Source organism: Telmatherina bonti (assembly GCF_933228915.1).
Source record: "Telmatherina bonti genome assembly, chromosome: 2".
NCBI lineage: Eukaryota > Metazoa > Chordata > Actinopteri > Atheriniformes > Telmatherinidae > Telmatherina > Telmatherina bonti.
In genome coordinates this window covers 5,145,021-5,165,509 of record NC_136620.1, presented here as the reverse complement: position 1 = coordinate 5,165,509, position 20,489 = coordinate 5,145,021, and the positions used below count along the sequence as shown (strand labels likewise).

The 20,489-nt window shown below is 46.7% G+C and overlaps 1 protein-coding gene across 5 annotated transcripts in view; it reads right to left on the bottom strand.

Moving 5' to 3' along the window:
• Positions 1-1,959: 1,959 nt before the first annotated feature.
• The window catches only part of phf21ab (PHD finger protein 21Ab), a 38,448-nt gene continuing 19,918 nt past the window's right edge, over positions 1,960-20,489 (bottom strand). For 2 of the 5 annotated variants that reach the window (XM_079260103.1, XM_079260102.1), the window contains exons 9-19: positions 17,675-17,773; positions 16,783-17,127; positions 16,500-16,610; positions 16,334-16,385; positions 13,608-13,687; positions 12,664-12,724; positions 4,722-4,828; positions 4,234-4,389; positions 3,807-3,882; positions 3,009-3,112; positions 1,960-2,918 (exon numbers count right to left, since the gene is read on the bottom strand). In XM_079260103.1, coding sequence (XP_079116229.1) covers positions 2,265-2,918; positions 3,009-3,112; positions 3,807-3,882; positions 4,234-4,389; positions 4,722-4,828; positions 12,664-12,724; positions 13,608-13,687; positions 16,334-16,385; positions 16,500-16,610; positions 16,783-17,127; positions 17,675-17,773 — 1,845 coding nt within the window. In that variant the 3' untranslated portion in view covers positions 1,960-2,264. The remainder of the gene's footprint in view (positions 2,919-3,008; positions 3,113-3,806; positions 3,883-4,233; positions 4,390-4,721; positions 4,829-12,663; positions 12,725-13,607; positions 13,688-16,333; positions 16,386-16,499; positions 16,611-16,782; positions 17,128-17,674; positions 17,774-20,489) is intronic. The other 3 variants (XM_079260104.1, XM_079260106.1, XM_079260105.1) reach the window with 2 other exon arrangements.

Sequence of the window (20,489 nt, the reverse complement as noted above, 5' to 3'; positions counted from 1 at the left end):
GGAGTTTAGTGGGAATGTTTGGGATCTGGAGGAGTTTAGTGGGAATGTTTGGGACCTGGAGGAGTTTAGTGGGAATGTTTGGGACCTGGAGGAGTTTAGTGGGGATGTTTGGGATCTGGAGGAGTTTAGTGGGAATGTTTGGGATCTGGAGGAGTTTAGTGGGAATGTTTGGGATCTGGAGGAGTTTAGTGGGAGTGTTTGGGACCTGGAGGAGTTTAGTGGGGATGTTTGGGATCTGGAGGAGTTTAGTGGGAATGTTTGGGACCTGGAGGAGTTTAGTGGGAATGTTTGGGACCTGGAGGAGTTTAGTGGGAATGTTTGGGATCTGGAGGAGTTTAGTGGGAATGTTTGGGACCTGGAGGAGTTTAGTGGGAATGTTTGGGACCTGGAGGAGTTTAGTGGGAATGTTTGGGACCTGGAGGAGTTTAGTGGGAATGTTTGGGATCTGGAGGAGTTTAGTGGGGATGTTTGGGATCTGGAGGAGTTTAGTGGGAATGTTTGGGACCTGGAGGAGTTTAGTGGGAATGTTTGGGATCTGGAGGAGTTTAGTGGGAATGTTTGGGACCTGGAGGAGTTTAGTGGGAATGTTTGGGATCTGGAGGGGTTTAGTGGGAATGTTTGGGATCTGGAGGGGTTTAGTGGGAATGTTTGGGATCTGGAGGAGTTTAGTGGGAATGTTTGGGACCTGGAGGAGTTTAGTGGGAATGTTTGGGATCTGGAGGAGTTTAGTGGGAATGTTTGGGACCTGGAGGAGTTTAGTGGGAATGTTTGGGACCTGGAGGAGTTTAGTGGGGATGTTTGGGATCTGGAGGAGTTTAGTGGGAATGTTTGGGATCTGGAGGGGTTTAGTGGGAATGTTTGGGATCTGGAGGAGTTTAGTGGGAATGTTTGGGATCTGGAGGGGTTTAGTGGGAATGTTTGGGACCTGGAGGAGTTTAGTGGGAATGTTTGGGACCTGGAGGAGTTTAGTGGGAATGTTTGGGATCTGGAGGGGTTTAGTGGGAATGTTTGGGATCTGGAGGAGTTTAGTGGGGATGTTTGGGATCTGGAGGAGTTTAGTGGGAATGTTTGGGATCTGGAGGGGTTTAGTGGGAATGTTTGGGACCTGGAGGAGTTTAGTGGGAATGTTTGGGACCTGGAGGAGTTTAGTGGGAATGTTTGGGACCTGGAGGAGTTTAGTGGGAATGTTTGGGATCTGGAGGAGTTTAGTGGGGATGTTTGGGATCTGGAGGAGTTTAGTGGGAATGTTTGGGATCTGGAGGAGTTTAGTGGGAATGTTTGGGATCTGGAGGAGTTTAGTGGGGATGTTTGGGATCTGGAGGAGTTTAGTGGGAATGTTTGGGATCTGGAGGAGTTTAGTGGGAATGTTTGGGATCTGGAGGGGTTTAGTGGGAATGTTTGGGATCTGGAGGGGTTTAGTGGGGATGTTTGGGATCTGGAGGAGTTTAGTGGGAATGTTTGGGATCTGGAGGAGTTTAGTGGGAATGTTTGGGATCTGGAGGAGTTTAGTGGGAATGTTTGGGATCTGGAGGAGTTTAGTGGGGATGTTTGGGATCTGGAGGAGTTTAGTGGGAATGTTTGGGATCTGGAGGAGTTTAGTGGGAATGTTTGGGATCTGGAGGGGTTTAGTGGGAATGTTTGGGACCTGGAGGAGTTTAGTGGGGATGTTTGGGATCTGGAGGAGTTTAGTGGGAATGTTTGGGATCTGGAGGAGTTTAGTGGGAATGTTTGGGATCTGGAGGAGTTTAGTGGGAATGTTTGGGATATCAGGACGGCAGAAGGTTGTTGTCACCACATTTGAAGGTGAGAGGGACGAACAGGTTCTCTTTTCATGACACGAACTATCACAACACTGCTTCTTGGACCAGTTACCCCTGACAGATGTCTGGTTCTCCACGGCATCCCCACCAATCCCTCCCCTTCCCCCCTTCCTCCCCACCCGGAGAACTCAGGGGCCCCTGTAACAGGCACACACCGGTGTGATGATGAATTAAATCTCCCTTTGAGCATTCCCACCGTGACGTCTATCACTAATTGGCATGATGACCCGGTACGCAGGCCGCCCTGGACCACGCTCTGTGGGCAGAGCGGTCTAAGGCGTCCCAGAGTCATGTGACTTGGGCTGTATATCTACCATTGACACAGTCTGACAATACGATGCAAACAAACAACATTTATACAGATTGGCAACTTCAGGGCACCATGGGGTGCAAGCAGAGTCTGTTTTATATATACGTTAGCATCCCGACTCCGGAGACGTAGTGTTACTTTTTATCGTCTGAACTGCTGACGAGAGCTGGCAAAGAATGCTGGGAGGGTTCTGAGGTTTTACTGTTGGTAGTGTCGCTGCCAGCACTCGCCTCCTCCTGTTTCTTCTCCACTGCTGTCTCTGGAGGGCTGCCGGCAGCCATCTTGTTCTCAGAGTTGTTGCTGGTGGGGCAGTGGTTGGGGCTGTGGTTGGGTGGCTCGCTTGTCCCGTTGGTGGCAGGAACTTTGCCCACCGGAGCTGCCTTGGCATCAGGCTTGGACTCTGCCTCCACCTGGAGACTCACTTCTGTGTGACCTCCGACCACCGACTCCACCTTGCCCCCTGCCGTTAGAACTGAGCTGTCGGACTGGCTGCTGCCATCGCCATGTCCTCCTCCTCCTCCTCCCACCACCTGATGTTCCTCCTGTATACTGCTGACCGAGGACCCCCCCACCTTCACCATCTCCACAGAGTTGGGTTCCGATGCGACTTCGGAGCCAACCACCCCCTGGATGGCATCCTGCACCCGGACGTCCTTACCCTCCGTCTCTGCCAGAGCCTGGTTGAAGTTGAATGCCTGAATGAGGCGAATCAGGTGTTTGACTTTGTCCAGAGAGAGCTGCATCTCCTTCTGACGGGCCAGGATGCTGTTTTTGGTCTCCATGCATTTCTGGCAGGAGAAAAAACAGATGTGAAACCCCAGAAGCTGGTCAGGAGGACATTTCATGGCTTACTGTCTCAGTCCTGAGCAGTTTCTCACCGTTATAGAGTTACTGAGCTGTTTGACTCTCTGCTCCAGCTGCTCGCGTTCCCCTTTCAGCTCTGAACTCCATTTCATCAGCTTCTGCTTCTCCTCTTCCTTAGCTGGAAGACCAACACAGACATGGTGAGTTTGACCAGTTTCTCTCGACTGCCATTAGACAGCAGGAATAATATTGAGGACACCTCCTTTTTTAAACTTTTATTTATCCATCCAGTAAAACAAAACACACACATATATATTATACACACACACATATATATATATATATATATGTATATATATATATATATATATATATACATATATATATATATATATATGTATATATATATATATATACATATATATATATATATATATATATATATATGTGTATATATATATATATATGTATATATATATATATATATGTATATATATATATATATACATATATATATATATATAGTAATAAATTAAACTTCTTGTCCAAATTATGCCAAATTCAGATTTTTAGTATGAGCAACAAGATGCTTTAAACTAAGTTAGACATCAATTCCAGATTAATGTGACACATAGGCCAGGCCAGGACGAAAGTCTCCACCTGAATTTAACTAAGCTAACAGGTAGGAATAAGTTCTGAAGGGCAATTATCTTTCAGCTGCAACAGGTTATTCAATCCCAACTGAACATTTCTTCAACCAGTATGTGGAAAGACACAAAAAAAATGTTTGTCTCTTTCAGAAGGATCAGATTATCATTTAAGGTAACATGGTAACAAAATAGTAGTAATGAGGTAATAACAGCAGGCATCACCTTCTTTGTAAGCGATGTAGGAATGAACGATAGCCAGGGTGCCGGGCCAGGGAATGGCTTCTTCTTTATTCAGAATCTGGAGAGAGAAGCTTGGAGGTGTCACTCATTGACTTGGACAAGACCCCAGAAAGGCCAATTTAGCTTAGGGGGTGGGGGTGGGGTGGAGGGTGGTAATGGAGTGGACAGATGTCAGATGTCAATCTTTACTGGCACAATGAATGAGACGTAAGCACAAAAAAAAAACTGCAATATGTTTACGCTTACAAAGGATTGAACAGTCCTAAAGTTGAGGAGAAAGAGGCCCGTCAGAGAAGCAGATTGTACATTCACATACAGCTACAGGCCCCTGAAGGGCCCAGACAGGCCAGTCCGGACTGCGGTAACCCCTTTCCCCCTGACTCAGATCAGTCCCAGCTGCTGCAGTTACCTGATCTCGACATTTTGGACAGATCCACATGCCTTTAGGAATGGTTTTCAGGGGTGGATCCAGGCAGTCCAGGTGATAAACACGTGAACACGTGTCGCACATGAGCAACTGGCCACTGCGTCTGCACACAGTGCAGAAATCCTCATGGATGTCTCCCTGCGAGGAAGAATTGGACCAATCAGTTTCCCTGCCCAACAGCCCCGCCCACCCCACGAGGAGTGGCGGGGCAGGTGGAGGCGCCATGATCTGGTTTAGTTTACAGCTGGCCCGGTTTAGACGTGTGATGGGCATGTGTGTTAGGCTACATAGTGGTTACTGGTGGATGCTCTGGCCTAAGGGACACTGTTCGCTTTGTAAGGCTGAAAGTCAAAACTGATGGCTTGTGATCGTCATGGAGACAACAAACTCATGAAGTGTGTGTGATTGACAGCTATTGGGCCAATAGGACTGTGTGTGACGGGGTGTCCGTCTCCCCCATCGTTACTTACATCCCCAGAGCTGGGGCTGGGCAGGGGGAGGGGACGGACGGGGCTGGAGGGGGAGGTCGGGGTGAGGCTGCCCAGCTCCGGGACGCTGCTGTATTTGGGTGGGCGACCTGAGTGAAATGAGACAGACAACAAAGACGGAAAACAAAGAAAAAAAAAAAAAAGAAAGATGGAGAGGGGGGAGAAAACAAAAAACAGTCTGTATGACATACCTTGGAAAGGGAGTCTTCATTGGCTAGCATGAGTCAGGGAGCGGTGAGGGAGGAAGAGGAGGAGTCAGAAGCAGACGGCAGTGTTAGTGCAGGAAGCTGATACACACCTGATGTCGGACGTTAACACACCGCCTCATACCGCCACCTCACACTTTAGACTTCCCATCTGGATCAGCTGATCCAGTCGTTTACACCACAAACACCCAGTCAAAACATTCAGTTTGGGGACGGAAAGCAGCTGGCTAGAGAGACCAAAGCCGGCCCATCAGACTGCCCAGTCTGGCCAAAACACCAACTCAGTCAAACATACCAGCGGAGGGTCTAAACCAGCTCGGCAGAGGGCCAAAACCGCTACATCAGAGGGTTTCCACCATTAAAAGTCAACGCTAAAGATTTTTATGAAAAAAGTGGAATATTTCTTCATTTCTGCAAGAGAAAAAGTTGTGTCTGAGCAGCCCTGTTTGTTTGTTTAGATCCCCATTAGCTCCTGAAACAGAAGTCGCTGCTCTTCCTGGGGTCAACATCATCAGGATATGAATGCATAAAACTTTTGAACAAAAGAAATAAATAGGATGTCAATAAAACATTCGACATGACAATGAAAAAACAATAAAGTAAATTAATAAATAAAAGACAACTAATCAAAATTAACTACAAAAAACATAAATCTACATAAATCGGAGATTTGAAAACAGTTTAATTATGGATACAATTCACAACAGTTATTATTCAGCTGCAAGTTTATTTTAATACGGCCTAATAATTTAGGTTCATGATTTAAATAAAGAATTATTCTAGAGCAAATAAAAAGTCTTAATCTTCTATAAAAACTGTCCGTATACGTCACTGAAATCACAAACTGCGGTACTGAATTACCAAACACCCCTTCCTCCGCATGTGGCCGGAGCGACAGCAGGAAACGACCTGTGCTTGTCTGACGTGTGGCGTACTCGTGCACATTGCTGAAAAAAAGTCAGCTTTCTGAACAATATTTCTGGTTTTTTTAAACAACCGTATTTCTGAGAAATGTAATTCAGTAGTCCTTTATCCTACTTCTGACCTGCAACCAGGCCAGAACATCTCACTGATGCTCGTTCTAAAAGAACATCACTACAAGTTGAGCTGCCTTGTTTTGCACTGTCTGCAGTTTGTTTAAACTAGTCTCTGTTGTACTCTGCCAAATAATAGAACAATAATCCAGATGTGTGACAAAAGTATTGATTCCACTGTTATTTTCCTCATTTGGTTAGGTAAACTGTTCCTGCAGTGTTTGATTAAAGCCATACTCCTACCAGTTTGTTTTATTATTCGCTCTATATGACTGTTCCACTGTAACCCCAAGCAGCTCGACTTCCGTTGCCAGTTCACCTAGACCAGGGGTCGGCAACCCGCGGCTCTGGAGCCGCATGCGGCTCTCTAGCGCCGCCCTAGTGGCTCCCTGGACCTTTTTCAAAAATGTTTTTTTTAAAAATGGAAAAAGATATATAATTTTGTTTGGATCTGGTTCTGTAGGAGGACAAACATGACACAAACATTCTTAATGTTTTCCAGCGCTGTAAAAATGTGTAGAATAAATATTAAATTTCATCATTTCTGTCAAGGAAGATTTGTGTCACAGCCTGCGACACACGTAGCCTATCAGCAGGGCGGGATGCCAGGCAGGTGGCGTTGTAAACAAACCGGGGCTGTGTGATGGGACATGGATCTCAAAGCGAAAAAGAGAAAAATAACCGAGGAGAACAGAGAATTCAACGTTTCTTGGACCAAATCATTTGCATTCATTACCAATGCGGAAGGATTGCCTGAATGTTTGCTCTGTAGCGAGAAGTTGTCAAATAACAAAAAGAGTCATGTGGAAAGACATTTCCAGGGAAAGCATGCTACATCTGCAGCCAGTACCCAGTTGGGAGTGACACAAATTGTGCGACTGCATCACTTCTGGAGAAATTAGAGAAGCGCAAAAATAGATTTAAGTGGATTGCATCTCCAAACTCCACTGCTGCTGCAAGTTTAGTTGCAACCCAGGAGATAATAAAGCGTAGAAAACCGTTCACAGATGGTGACTACATGAAGGAGTCAGTCATCAGCATATCAGGACACGTATTTCCAGACTTCAGAAAGAAAACCGAGATCATACAGAAAATCAGAGACATGCACCTCTCCGCTAAGGCAGTGAAGGAAAGGACCATTAAAATGGCGGCAACATCACCGATCAGCAAATCAGGGACATTTATTCAGCACAAGTTACATCTTACATGTTGAGAAGCCGACCAGTGATGTCCGAAAACAGAAGTCACATTAAACGGGTAAGAACATCATCCTTCATAGACACAGACTGAGTAACAAAGTGGATGTTTTTATAAAATGATTTCTGATTTTTGTCAGTATATATGTGGAATGACACGTGGTAATGGTGCTCAGGTCGGAGGATAGCTGCGTTGGTTGCGTGTCTAAAGAGGATGCTGCTGCGTTTTACCCTCGCACTGACTTGCTTGGCATTTGCACAGAAATAAAACTGTATTAATTTGATTTGATATACTTTACCTTTTTAAAAGGCTGCTGGTTTATTTTTTATAAATGCAGGCTGCGTTTTATTGCGCTGTTTGTTGCCCAGATAAGGGGCGCGTTATGCACATTCCATTTTGGGTTTTTTTCGAATCCTCAAAGTAAAAATGACATAAAAAAAATCAGATTTCTTTATTGCATTTTTTTAATTTCATCAAAGCAACGAAACATAATTCATTAATATAGTAATGAAGTTAAACATGAGTACAACAGAGTCGTCACGTGGTGCGTCGTTCTCTACAGGATGCGCTGCAGGGAAAATAAACATTTTATCATTAAGGCTCATTATGTATTCGTAGCCAACTTAGTCATTTTCATAGTAGGCTAATATAGCCAATATAGATACATAAAGCATGTGTTGCCTTCATGATAAGGCTTATATTAGGCTTTTCATTTTTTGCGGCTCCGGACATATTTTTTTGTTTTTTTGGTCCAATATGGCTCTTTCAACATTTTGGGTTGCCGACCCCTGACCTAGACCACCTTCTATAGATAAATTCAAAACAGGAGAATCTTTTAAAAGATATTTTGGTCTTAATATCATACATTTATCATACAGCATTAATCACCAACTTATTTTCATTATTCCAATGTCCCAATAATTTCAACTCTTTGTTCAAAACTGTGTTCAAATTATCTATATAAGTGTCAGACATATAAATAGTTGAGTCATCAGCATAGAGGGCAATAGTGGCATGTTCCAAAGTAAAAGGCAAATCATGCAAATGAATAGAGAGCCAAGACAACTCCCCTGTGGCTCACCATAGAACATTTTATTTATTGAATTTATTAAATTTCCTTTTGGGGGTTAATAAGGTGTTTTTCATTCATTTCATTTTCTTCTCCTCGGAATAACTACCGTTTAACAACACTGTGTATTCACCACTAACTTTTAATCCACTCAGCTGCAGAATTTACAATCCCAAAACAAATAAACTTCTCCAACAGTAGTCAATGATCATGTAAATCAAATGCTGCACTTAAATCTAATAATAGAGTCCTTTTTATCTTTTTATTTTCCATAGCGTGTATCCAGTCATCAGTCATCTGAGCAAAAGCTGAAGTTGTGGAGTTTCCTGAATGCAGGCTGACAGACTGAAACCAAAACATTTACATTAAAATAAAAATGAATTAGCTCAGAAACTATCTTCTCCATTATTTTGCTCAAGATAAGCAAGATACTTATGGGTTGACTGTTCTTTCCTCCTTGCTATTTTTTTAGAAACGGCAAAATTTTCGCTATTTTTCCCTTCAGCAGGAAAAAGAGATTTTTCAAAACTAATGTTATTAATGTGACATCATGACATTGCATCACATCAGACACAACCTTCGATAACTACACCAGGTTCATCCATACCTGGAGGTTTTCATTTCACTTGTTTTAACACACTTTCCACAATCGTTGTGTCCACTTTTGCAAATTTAAATTGACACAATTTGTTACTCATAATTTTTCTTTAATTGTTTGATAAAATAACAGAATTTTTGGCATAGAGACCATATTTTGGCGTAAATTTTTTAACTTAATTTTTTTAAAAATTACCTAAAGAATTAGCTATATCAAATGGTTTGATCAGAAAAGAGTTATATACTTCCAAAATTATTGGAGATTTAACTGCGAAGTTTATTTACATAATATGCTTTTTTCTTAAATCTATTTAGTTTGGTTACATAATTCCTTGGTTGTTTATACCTGTTCCACACTGAAGAGACTGCTTCAGCGTTTAATTCATTTCTATTTTTAATGCACTCCTTAGGTTCAGGATCCAACAGGGGAGGCAGCATTTCCTACACTCGTCTTCTTCAGTGAAGTATGTTTATTAATAAATGTCATTATTAAATTAGTAAAAACCTCCAGAGCTCTATCAGGTTCATCTTCAAGCAATACATGTGACCGATCAACAATTTTAACATCTTTTATGTAGCAAATTCCATTAAACTTTTATTTATATGTTTAATAATAATATTCTGCCTTGATTTAGGTATTTTAGTCTTCCTGTTAATTAAAACTAAATTATGACCACTGAACCCAACATACACTCATATAGCCTTTGAACACAAATCAAATGAATTTGTACATATTAAACCAATACATGTGGCAGTTTTGCCCCATCTACCTTATGATAAAATCGAGCTGGAGATGATACGAGTTGTATCTGATTACAAGTCCTTTTTTTAAAGGAACAATTATTTCAACTCCAGTCAACATTTAAGTCACCCACAAAATAAATGTCCTTATTTTATTCACAAAAGTTATCTAACACATAACAAATCTGATCTAAAGAAGCTATTGGTGCCAATAAGAAATGATCTAATGTGTGGTAACTGCACCTCCAACCATGATGCTTCAACACCATGACAACCAGGATCAGGCCTGAATCTCTGCAGGTATCTGATCCTGAACATCAAACGCCGGCCCACCCCACGTTTCTGTCATACCGAAAGAAATTACATCCATTCACAGATAGAGGGAATTATTTATAGTTGGATCCAAATATGTTTCAGATAGAGTCAATATATGCAAATTATAGCTGCTGAGTGTGTTTGTAACATCCTGAACCCTAATTCTCAAACTACAAATATTCTAATGGGCTAATTCTAATCCTTTATTTGATCATACATTCTCTCTCTCTCCATTTTATTTATGTTATAACTTTGAGTTTTCCTTCTATTAAAGTTTTACTTGGCTTTACACATCATGGAGAGAAACTCTTCTATCGTTGCTGATGCGACATCATTCCACTCTTGTAGATCTCTCAGAGCGCTGATGACTACGACATATTTCATACCAAATATAAGTAGTATGCTCAATAAAAGCATCCAACCGAGACCTGGGCACCGATGGGGAGACGTGAGCATCCGTCAGCAGCAGGTTGCTGTGAATGTTTTGCTACAAGCTTTCCCACACCGCTCCTGTAGTTCCAGCAGGGCCTGCTGCCAATGCTGCCATCACACCTAGAATTGCACAAAAACTAAATATGCCAATAAAAAAGCGCTAACGGAAGCAGTTGGTCTTTCAGATGTTTCCATATAGAAACATGTCACAAACGTGAAATGGAAACACTTTTTCCACATTTACGTGTCCCTGGATGCGACATGGTGGGTTGTGACTAGGTCATTTCTGGTAAAGAAGGCGCGCAAATCGCAATGGTTGTTTGTTGAACTGAGCTAATATTGCTTTTATTTTGAAAAAAAAGGTGATAGAAACGCAGCTACCGTTGAACAGTGAAACTCTTGTGTGCAGCTGTTGATGTTACGTCCACACTGCATGTTGGAGGTTATTTTCACGCTGCGTTCAGGTGCATTACATTTCCAGCAGGCCTCAGCCAGTGTAATACCTTTGATGGCCACCAGGTGTAACCAACACATATTCTATTCTATTCTATTCTACAGTCATTTAGCAGATGCTTTTATCCAAAGCGACTTACATCTGAGTGAGAACAACACAAGCAGGAAATCTAACAGTAGAGGACATCGTAGAAAGGTGCTGGTGGACTGTCCAGTTGGACGCAGGTCCTTCCATGAAGTGCCACAGGATTTTGTTTTTTCTTTTTTTCTGTTTACTCCCTTCCCACCCCATAATATCACCTATGTTATAATATCATATAATACATAAAGTTTGTTGCAAAGAACTGGGCTAAGTTCTCCAGATTTCCAACAAATACAGTTATACTAAGTGTAGAAGTTCTCCTTGAAGAGCTGAGTCTTCAGCTTAAAAGTAGACAGGGACTCTGCAGAGCGGACGGAGTTTGGGAGATCATTCCACCATCGTGGCACAACAGAGGAAAAGAGTCTGGCTGGTGATTTAGTCCCACGTATTGGTGGTAACACGAGACGTTATTCGCTGGTGGAACGTCGCTGTGGAGAGGGAGTGTAGGTCTGGATTAGGGAGTGAAGGTAGACGGGAGCCGTTTGAGTTATTGTTTTGTAAACCAGAAGCAAGGCTTTGAATTCGATGTGTGCTGCGACCGGAAGCCAGTGAAGAGCGATTAGCAGCCGAGTGACATGAGCTCGTTTGGGTTGGTTGAAAACCAGACGGGCTGCAGCGTTCTGGATCATCTGCAGAGGTTCAACAGAGCATGCAGGCAGACCTGCCAGTAGGGAACTGCAGTAATCGATGCGTGAGATGACCAGAGCCTGAACCAGAAGCTGAGTTGTATGTTCTGTCAGGTACGTCTGATTCTCTTGATGTTGTAGAGAGCATATCGACAGGTACGGGCACATATCAGCTTTAATTAATAGCTGAGTGGTGTTTCAGCCTGATGGCGTCATCAGTCAGATGTACTTGCTCAGATCAGCGCATCCTTCTGGAAATAGTTTGAATCAGGTTGGTGTTAACTTTGGCTTTAACCTCCAGTTTTTTTTTTTAGCAAACTGGAGGTGAAAAGTGGAGGAAATAAGATGGACAATCTGTAAATTCAACCAGATACTTTTTTAGCCTGCAGGTGTGTTAAAGTCCGACACAGACATCCACTTTCAGATGAAACTGCTGAAGTCAATAACAAGGAGACCATCTTTAAGCTTTGAGTGTCAGGTTTAGTGTTTACAGGTTAACGGCGGTACCTTCCAGACCGGAAACTACCAAATCATTCACCCTTATCCCAGCTTTATGACACTGAGCATGTTAATCCAGCACTTTCCATGATGCTTTTCTGTTCCTCTCAGGGTTAGAGCTTTGGAAGATGGCTCAACCAGATCTCTGCTTTTTATCAAAGTACTCCAGAAATCCTGAATAATGGAAACTTAAAGAAATAAACTGGGATTAATGATCATAAGAAGAAGAAAATGAGGAAAATGTGACGACGCTGAATGATGGTGGTGGCGTGTTGGCACCACTGTTTTATAAGCTCAAAGCTTCTAAGGCTTTTCACAGTGTAACATGGTAGCTGCTATTTCAGTGTGTGTGTAATTGTAAAAATAAAATTATGTATGGATTTCTAATCATTTGGGAGGTTTTCCTCCTGGTCTGTAGAAGCGTTCTTTAAGATGCTTTCAGGACACAAACCAGAGATTCATGAGAGTACTCTGATAAACCAGCAGAAATGTGACCTTAAACATGACACCCAATGAGACAGGAAGCAGAAGTGGAGAAGAAGAAGATTAGTTTGAAAGCTGAAGAAGACAGAAACAACAGAAAGCGTCCTCTGTGGACCGGCTTTCATACAGACCTCTCTTCCTGGTCCCCTGGTGCAGAGGGCTATTCAGGTAACTCACTGCGCTCTTTTTCCTCTGAAAGAAAAGTCAGACATGTTGACGTTAATGGCACTGAAACCTGCTCACTGACCTGCAAGGTCAGAGGGGACAGAACCTAGATAAACAATGCTTTCATTATTTCTATGATATATATGAGTCAATAAATTCATAGATTTCCATCAAAACCGCAAAGCAGCTTTGAAATATGTAAAATATGACAGAAAATATTCTCTGTCCAGCTTGTGGCACCTGATGCAGCATTTTATACGATTAATGGAAAGATAAATAAACAATAAAATGAAAAGATAACCAGTAATAAATGAAAGTTCTAAATGTGTATCCACTTAGTCCAATAAAGGGTCAGTGGGGAAGCTGGAATCTATCCCAACGAGGCAGGAACACCTGGACAGGTCACCGGCTCATCACAGAGAGAAAAACAACCATTCACACTCACTCCTAGGGACAATTTAGAGTAACAGGTAGGTTAACCAATTAACCTAACAGCATGTCTGGACGGTCGGAGAACCCAGGCATCCACGGGGAGAACATGCAGACTTCACACCGAGAGGCCGCCCTTTTCTTCTGGGCTCACAGCCAAATAAAAATAAAAGCAATCCTGGGATAAATAAAGTATTTTTTATTTTCATTTGGTTTAATTAATAAAAATGTCAGATTTGTAAAAAGCCAGTTTTCTGACCAGATTATTTTGGGACAGGCTTTGAAGGGTTAAATGGCTGCTGTTGCTATGGAAACCAGCAGTCAGAATGAAAGTGTTTTTTTCTTGCTGCAGGACAGAGATGTGTTCAACACTGAACTAAAAAAGGAGATTTTTTTCTTATCTGATGTCAGCATCTCATCAATCTCATCACAGATCATAATAACTGTGTAACCATGGTTACAGGTGTGTGTGGATTCTAACCTCCGGCTCAAACATTGCTCCACTGTACACCGGGTTGGCCGTTGTTCGCCTCTTCCTCTCCTGCCGTTTGCTCTGAATCTCTGCAAGCGAAAAGTCAGCGTTTCAGCGTACAGATGTTTCTGAACGTCAGCGTCGGCAGCTTTGTTGTCCGCGGTCAGAGAACGCGTCGGCAGCTTCGTCGTCCGCGGTCAGAGAACGCGTCGGCAGCTTCGTCGTCCGCGGTCAGAGAACGCGTCGGCAGCTTCGTCGTCCGCGGTCAGAGAACGCGTCGGCAGCTTCGTCGTCCGCGGTCAGAGAACGCGTCGGCAGCTTCGTCGTCCGCGGTCAGCGAACGCGTCGGCAGCTTCGTCGTCCGCGGTCAGAGAACGCGTCGGCAGCTTCGTCGTCCGCGGTCAGAGAACGCGTCGGCAGCTTCGTCGTCCGCGGTCAGCGAACGCGTCGGCAGCTTCGTCGTCCGCGGTCAGCGAACGCGTCGGCAGCTTCGTCGTCCGCGGTCAGCGAACGCGTCGGCAGCTTCGTCGTCCGCGGTCAGAGAACGCGTCGTGTGCGGTCGGTAAACGCGTCGTGTGCGGTCGGTAAACGCGTTGTGTGCGGTCGGTAAACGAGTCGTGTGCGGTCGGTAAACGCGTCGTGTGCGGTCGGTAAACGAGTCGTGTGCGGTCGGTAAACGCGTCGTGTGCGGTCGGTAAACGAGTCGTGTGCGGTCGGTAAACGCGTCGTGTGCGGTCGGTAAACGCGTCGTGTGCGGTCGGTAAACGCGTCGTGTGCTGTCGGTAAACGCGTCGTGTGCGGTCGGTAAACGCGTCGTGTGCGGTCGGTAAACGCGTCGTGTGCGGTCGGTAAACGAGTCGTGTGCGGTCGGTAAACGCGTCGTGTGCGGTCGGTAAACGAGTCGTGTGCGGTCGGTAAACGCGTCGTGTGCGGTCGGTAAACGCGTCGTGTGCGGTCGGTAAACGCGTCGTGTGCGGTCGGTAAACGCGTCGTGTGCGGTCGGTAAACGCGTCGTGTGCGGTCGGTAAACGCGTCGTGTGCGGTCGGTAAACGCGTCGTGTGCGGTCGGTAAACGCGTCGTGTGCGGTCGGTAAACGCGTCGTGTGCGGTCGGTAAACGCGTCGTGTGCGGTCGGTAAACGCGTCGTGTGCGGTCGGTAAACGCGTCGTGTGCGGTCGGTAAACGCGTCGTGTGCGGTCGGTAAACGCGTCGTGTGCGGTCGGTAAACGAGTCGTGTGCGGTCGGTAAACGCGTCGTGTGCGGTCGGTAAACGCGTCGTGTGCGGTCGGTAAACGCGTCGTGTGCGGTCGGTAAACGCGTCGTGTGCGGTCGGTAAACGCGTCGTGTGCGGTCGGTAAACGCGTCGTGTGCGGTCGGTAAACGCGTCGTGTGCGGTCGGTAAACGCGTCGTGTGCGGTCGGTAAACGCGTCGTGTGCGGTCGGTAAACGAGTCGTGTGCGGTCGGTAAACGCGTCGTGTGCGGTCGGTAAACGCGTCGTGTGCGGTCGGTAAACGCGTCGTGTGCGGTCGGTAAACGCGTCGTGTGCGGTCGGTAAACGCGTCGTGTGCGGTCGGTAAACGCGTCGTGTGCGGTCGGTAAACGCGTCGTGTGCGGTCGGTAAACGAGTCGTGTGCGGTCGGTAAACGCGTCGTGTGCGGTCGGTAAACGCGTCGTGTGCGGTCGGTAAACGCGTCGTGTGCGGTCGGTAAACGCGTCGTGTGCGGTCGGTAAACGCGTCGTGTGCGGTCGGTAAACGCGTCGTGTGCGGTCGGTAAACGCGTCGTGTGCGGTCGGTAAACGCGTCGTGTGCGGTCGGTAAACGCGTCGTGTGCGGTCGGTAAACGCGTCGTGTGCAGTCGGTAAACGCGTCGTGTGCGGTCGGTAAACGCGTCGTGTGCGGTCGGTAAACGCGTCGTGTGCTGTCGGTAAACGCGTCGTGTGCGGTCGGTAAACGAGTCGTGTGCGGTCGGTAAACGCGTCGTGTGCGGTCGGTAAACGCGTCGTGTGCGGTCGGTAAACGCGTCGTGTGCTGTCGGTAAACGCGTCGTGTGCGGTCGGTAAACGCGTCGTGTGCGGTCGGTAAACGCGTCGTGTGCGGTCGGTAAACGCGTCGTGTGCAGTCGGTAAACGCGTCGTGTGCGGTCGGTAAACGCGTCGTGTGCAGTCGGTAAACGCGTCGTGTGCGGTCGGTAAACGAGTCGTGTGCGGTCGGTAAACGAGTCGTGTGCGGTCGGTAAACGCGTCGTGTGCAGTCGGTAAACGCGTCGTGTGCGGTCGGTAAACGCGTCGTGTGCGGTCGGTAAACGCGTCGTGTGCGGTCGGTAAACGCGTCGTGTGCAGTCGGTAAACGCGTCGTGTGCTGTCGGTAAACGCGTCGTGTGCAGTCGGTAAACGCGTCGTGTGCGGTCGGTAAACGCGTCGTGTGCGGTCGGTAAACGCGTCGTGTGCGGTCGGTAAACGCGTCGTGTGCTGTCGGTAAACGCGTCGTGTGCGGTCGGTAAACGCGTCGTGTGCGGTCGGTAAACGCGTCGTGTGCGGTCGGTAAACGCGTCGTGTGCGGTCGGTAAACGCGTCGTGTGCGGTCGGTAAACGCGTCGTGTGCGGTCGGTAAACGCGTCGTGTGCGGTCGGTAAACGCGTCGTGTGCGGTCGGTAAACGCGTCGTGTGCGGTCGGTAAACGCGTCGTGTGCGGTCGGTAAACGCGTCGTGTGCGGTCGGTAAACGCGTCGCTCACCTTCCAGGTGGTCATGTGTTACCAGGCCTAAAGACACCATGAAGGCCAGTTTCTGAAACAAAGACAGGCATCAGTTCTTCCTCTGCCGCTGGATGGAGGGATGAGACATGGAAGGATAAAATTTTAATGGCTGGATCTGGTCTGAACCGGATCCAGCCGGTCTTACCTCTGGGTTCTCCTCCTTCTTGGGTCTCGGCGGGGGAGACAGTGGAGGGGTGGAGGAGGAGGGGAGGCTGACGACAACCTTGTGCTCCACTCCTCCTGCTTTAACCGTCTGCTGAGAAGGAAGACGACAGCAGCGTTAGTCTGGAGGACGCTCTACGTCAGAAGACAAACTGGTCTTGGATCCGCCCAGTTTAACCCAGCAGGACGTCCCAGAACTGGTCTATCTGAGGACATCTGTCCTCGGCTGGTGGGAGGACGAACCGGGACAACTTTCAGTCCCTTACCTTGTGCTCGACCGTCAGGCTGCTGATCTGGATGGGCGGAGCTGGAGGCGGCGCTGGGATGGCGGGGGCGTTGCTGTGCACCTGAGTGGGGCTCGCAAGGCGAGCGGGCACAGACGAGACAGGCGTGGCGATGACGATGCCGGTCAGGGGGGCGGAGCCAGTCTTGCTGCAGGGCTGGCCATTGACAATGCGGACCTGGTGGATGGGGGCTGCCGACGGCAGCGAAGTGGACAGCTTGGTGGCCAACATGACGGGTCTCTGCAACAGCTGGGGGGCCGCCATCATGGGTGGGGGAGGGGCCGGGGCTATAGGAACATTGGTGGGCTGGACCAGTTTGGGTCTAACCTGCTGACAGCAAACAAACAATAAGAAAAGAGCCTTGAAGTGACCAATCACAGCTGAGGAACCCCCCCCAGCTGACTTTCTATAATCAGCCCAAGTCTTCTTGTTTTTCAGGGGTCCGCTGTCTCTGAGAGGACAAGCGTCCCTCTGTCAGGACGGTGTTACTGAGCTCCGACATTAGCAGGACTAACGGGGTTAAAACACCAACAGCCAGGAACAGAAAACACCAAGAAGCCGCAGGAAAACCAGCTCTCACCACAAAAACACACACACACACACACACACTCGCTGACAGGCAGGAAACCTCCAGAACAACCGGTTCAAGGGTCGCTGGGAAAAATCAAATGAAGCACAACGAGGGGAGAAGAGATGATGCGAGGCGGCACATAGCAAACCAGCTTTTACTGCCAAGGAGCAAGGCATGGCCGTTTGCTTTGGTGCGCTGCTGCCCTCTGCTGAAGAGTGAGCACATCACCTCGGGTGGGGCCACACACACGGATCTGAGGGTGAGGAGGGTGAGGGTTTGGAAGCGGGTCTTACAGGGACGCACCTGTGGCTGAAAGGTGGGCCGAGGCGTCAGTCTAGGAGGAGGGACAAACTGAGGAACTTTGATTGGCTGGGCGGTGGAGGAGGTGGTGGTGGCCTGCACCTGAGACAAAACCACAGCAGATTGTGGATCTGGATCTGCTGCTGGAACCACTGACATGTATCATCAGCCGGACCTGCAGCTCACAGGACAGATCCCGGAGCAGCCTGGGAACGCTGCGCCGGGAAGAGCTACACATTCAGACTGAAGATGTTCCTGAACTTACATCTGTGTGGCTGTTCTAAAGGACACCCACCTAAACACAGGTAGCAGCAGAAGCTCGGTTCTGGTTCTGGTAGATCCCGAGACTCTCCAGCCCAGCTCTGAGCTGGTTTGGATCTTACTGGAGCGGTAACTATCTACATGTGGAGTTCCCCAAGGCTCCATGTTGGCCATTGTGGTTCATCTGTGGTAATTGGACACAATGTCCTCCCAGCTTGTCTGCTGGGACAGATGTGTGTGTGTTTATACATAAAAACCAAGAAACGCTCTGGCCGGTGTGGTCGCTACACCGCCGCCCTGCTGCTCATTCTTTTCTATCAGGAGAGCAATGAATTCTGGGAATTGGAGGGCCACTGTCCTGCAGGTTTTCAGTGTATCACTGCTCGAACCCACCTGGCTCAGACGGAGCCAACAGCCCTCGTAGTTCTGCACCACTCATCGGGTCAGGTGTGTTGGAGTCGGGACATATGGAAAACCTGCAGGGTCACTGCTGATTTAAAAATGTGTGTTTGCTGTTCATTCAGCTTCTGGTTTATTGCAGCTGTTCATTTCTACATTTTAAAGGCATCACATGTTTTATTTTGTTTTTCTAGTTTGTGTGGATAATCATTTAGAATATTTCTAGGATGCAAATAAACATTTTTTCTTTTTCCCGACTCCCTTTTGTTCCCCTTGTACCTTACAGCAGTCAAGGTGTCTAAATAAAATAAAAAGCAGCGTACGACACTCCCCGGTGTGTTTCGTCTCATTAGTTTAGTCTCTGAATGAACACGAAACGTGTCTGTAAGCCTCCTGGTTCAGAGGGTCAGATAGCCTCACAAGTGGCTCAGAGGTACACGCTCTTGTTCCAGACACCGATGAGGACCAACATGGCTTCAGGGGTCGAGGAACTTTGCTGAAGTGCGTCAGTCTTCTCTTAGTTTCCTTTTAAAAGTAACATTTCTCTCTCGCGGTGGCACCCTCCATGTTGGCGTGTTTATTATCTCATATCCATTATTCATTTGATACACCTCCTGCCAGGTAACTCCTCTCAACTCACGGTTAAACAAAGCCACACAGAAAACGTTGATGATGAATGTTCTACAGCACGCCCTCAAACTCACAGAGGGCCAAAACTTAAACGAGGAACCAAGTCGAGGGCCAGAGACGGCTATTGTTCATGTTATTATTATCTTTGAGATACAGTACTATATTAAACATTTCCATATATTAAATAATAGTTCTATTTTTACTTAAACACTGAACCCAGAACAGGCTTAAAAAACCTGAAATAAATATCAGACCTCTACATCTGGAACTTTATATTCATTTTAATTGTAACCTAAATCTTTTCATCACAGGCCATCAAGGCCAACACCTAAATAATAATTATCTCTTTCAACAGAACAGACCATGCCTTCAGTAAATAACACCATATTTATCCAGTTTAGTTTGCTTCCATTGACTCTGATGGTGCTCATGGGTCCAGTCCAGATACTGGGCGTCGCTTTTCACCTGCAAGTCCATCAGTTAGTGGAGTCCGGCTCTGAGCTGAGGAGGTCCTCAGGACTGGATGAAGGTGTTCATCAGTCAGACTCCTGTGTTCTGTTCTTCATTAAAGAAAACAGTCTCTCACACAGACATGTTCTGCAGAACATGGAGAGCATCGGCGCAGCTTTGGCTCGGAGTCGGGCAGCGTGTCGGGAGGTCAGGTGGAAGTTACGCAGCGACAGAGTCAGCGTGTCATCACACTGTAGCTCAATAAGCTCCATTTGGAGGCTGGTTCACGTCAACAGCAAACTGGTTGCTAAAACGTTCAAATCTACATTTTTTGGCTTTAAGTCGTGTAAATTCAGCGTTAAGTAGATGGAGGTTTTCAGCAAACTGTGCAGAAGGCAACACGGCGGCAGAGGTCTGATCTCTCATGACTCGATGAGCCAGGTTTCCTCGCTGCATCCGACTCTCCCACAAGCACAACTTGCTTCTAAAAGCCCTCACACCGTTGTCATAGTGACGACGTGCACGCCCCTGTAGCTGCAGATTGAGCACGTCGATGTGGGGGGGTTTCCTGTCCGGAGTCGAGCGCCATGCCAACACGGCATTGTGGGATTTGGAGTGTTAGGGGTACGTGCGCTGTGTAATGGATCGGCGGGCCAGACGGGATACATGTTTGCAATCCTCTCGCGGGCCGGGGTTTGACATGGATGCTCTACAGGTTTTGTTTCAGATAAATGAAGAGAAGTCTGAAATGAGTGTATTATTGCGGTTCCTGGCTTTGTGTCCGTGTGAAAAACAAGGGTTCAGTCCAGAAATTCTGGTGTCATTTTGGACTTGGAGCTAAATTAAAGCAGGACCCAAACCAGCCTTTTCCACCTGTAGAGCTGTTTACAATAAGAAGTGTGTTGCCTACACATGTCTGAAATGGAGGTTTTACAAGTTTCTCTAAAAGAAACACCTGCAGCTAATCCAGATGCTGGTTCTGATCCTAGTCTATAGACCTGATCTGCCGAGCCAGTAAGATCCTCTGGATCCAGTTTCTTTTCATCCCATTTAGTTTTCCTGTTCACAAAGTCTGGAA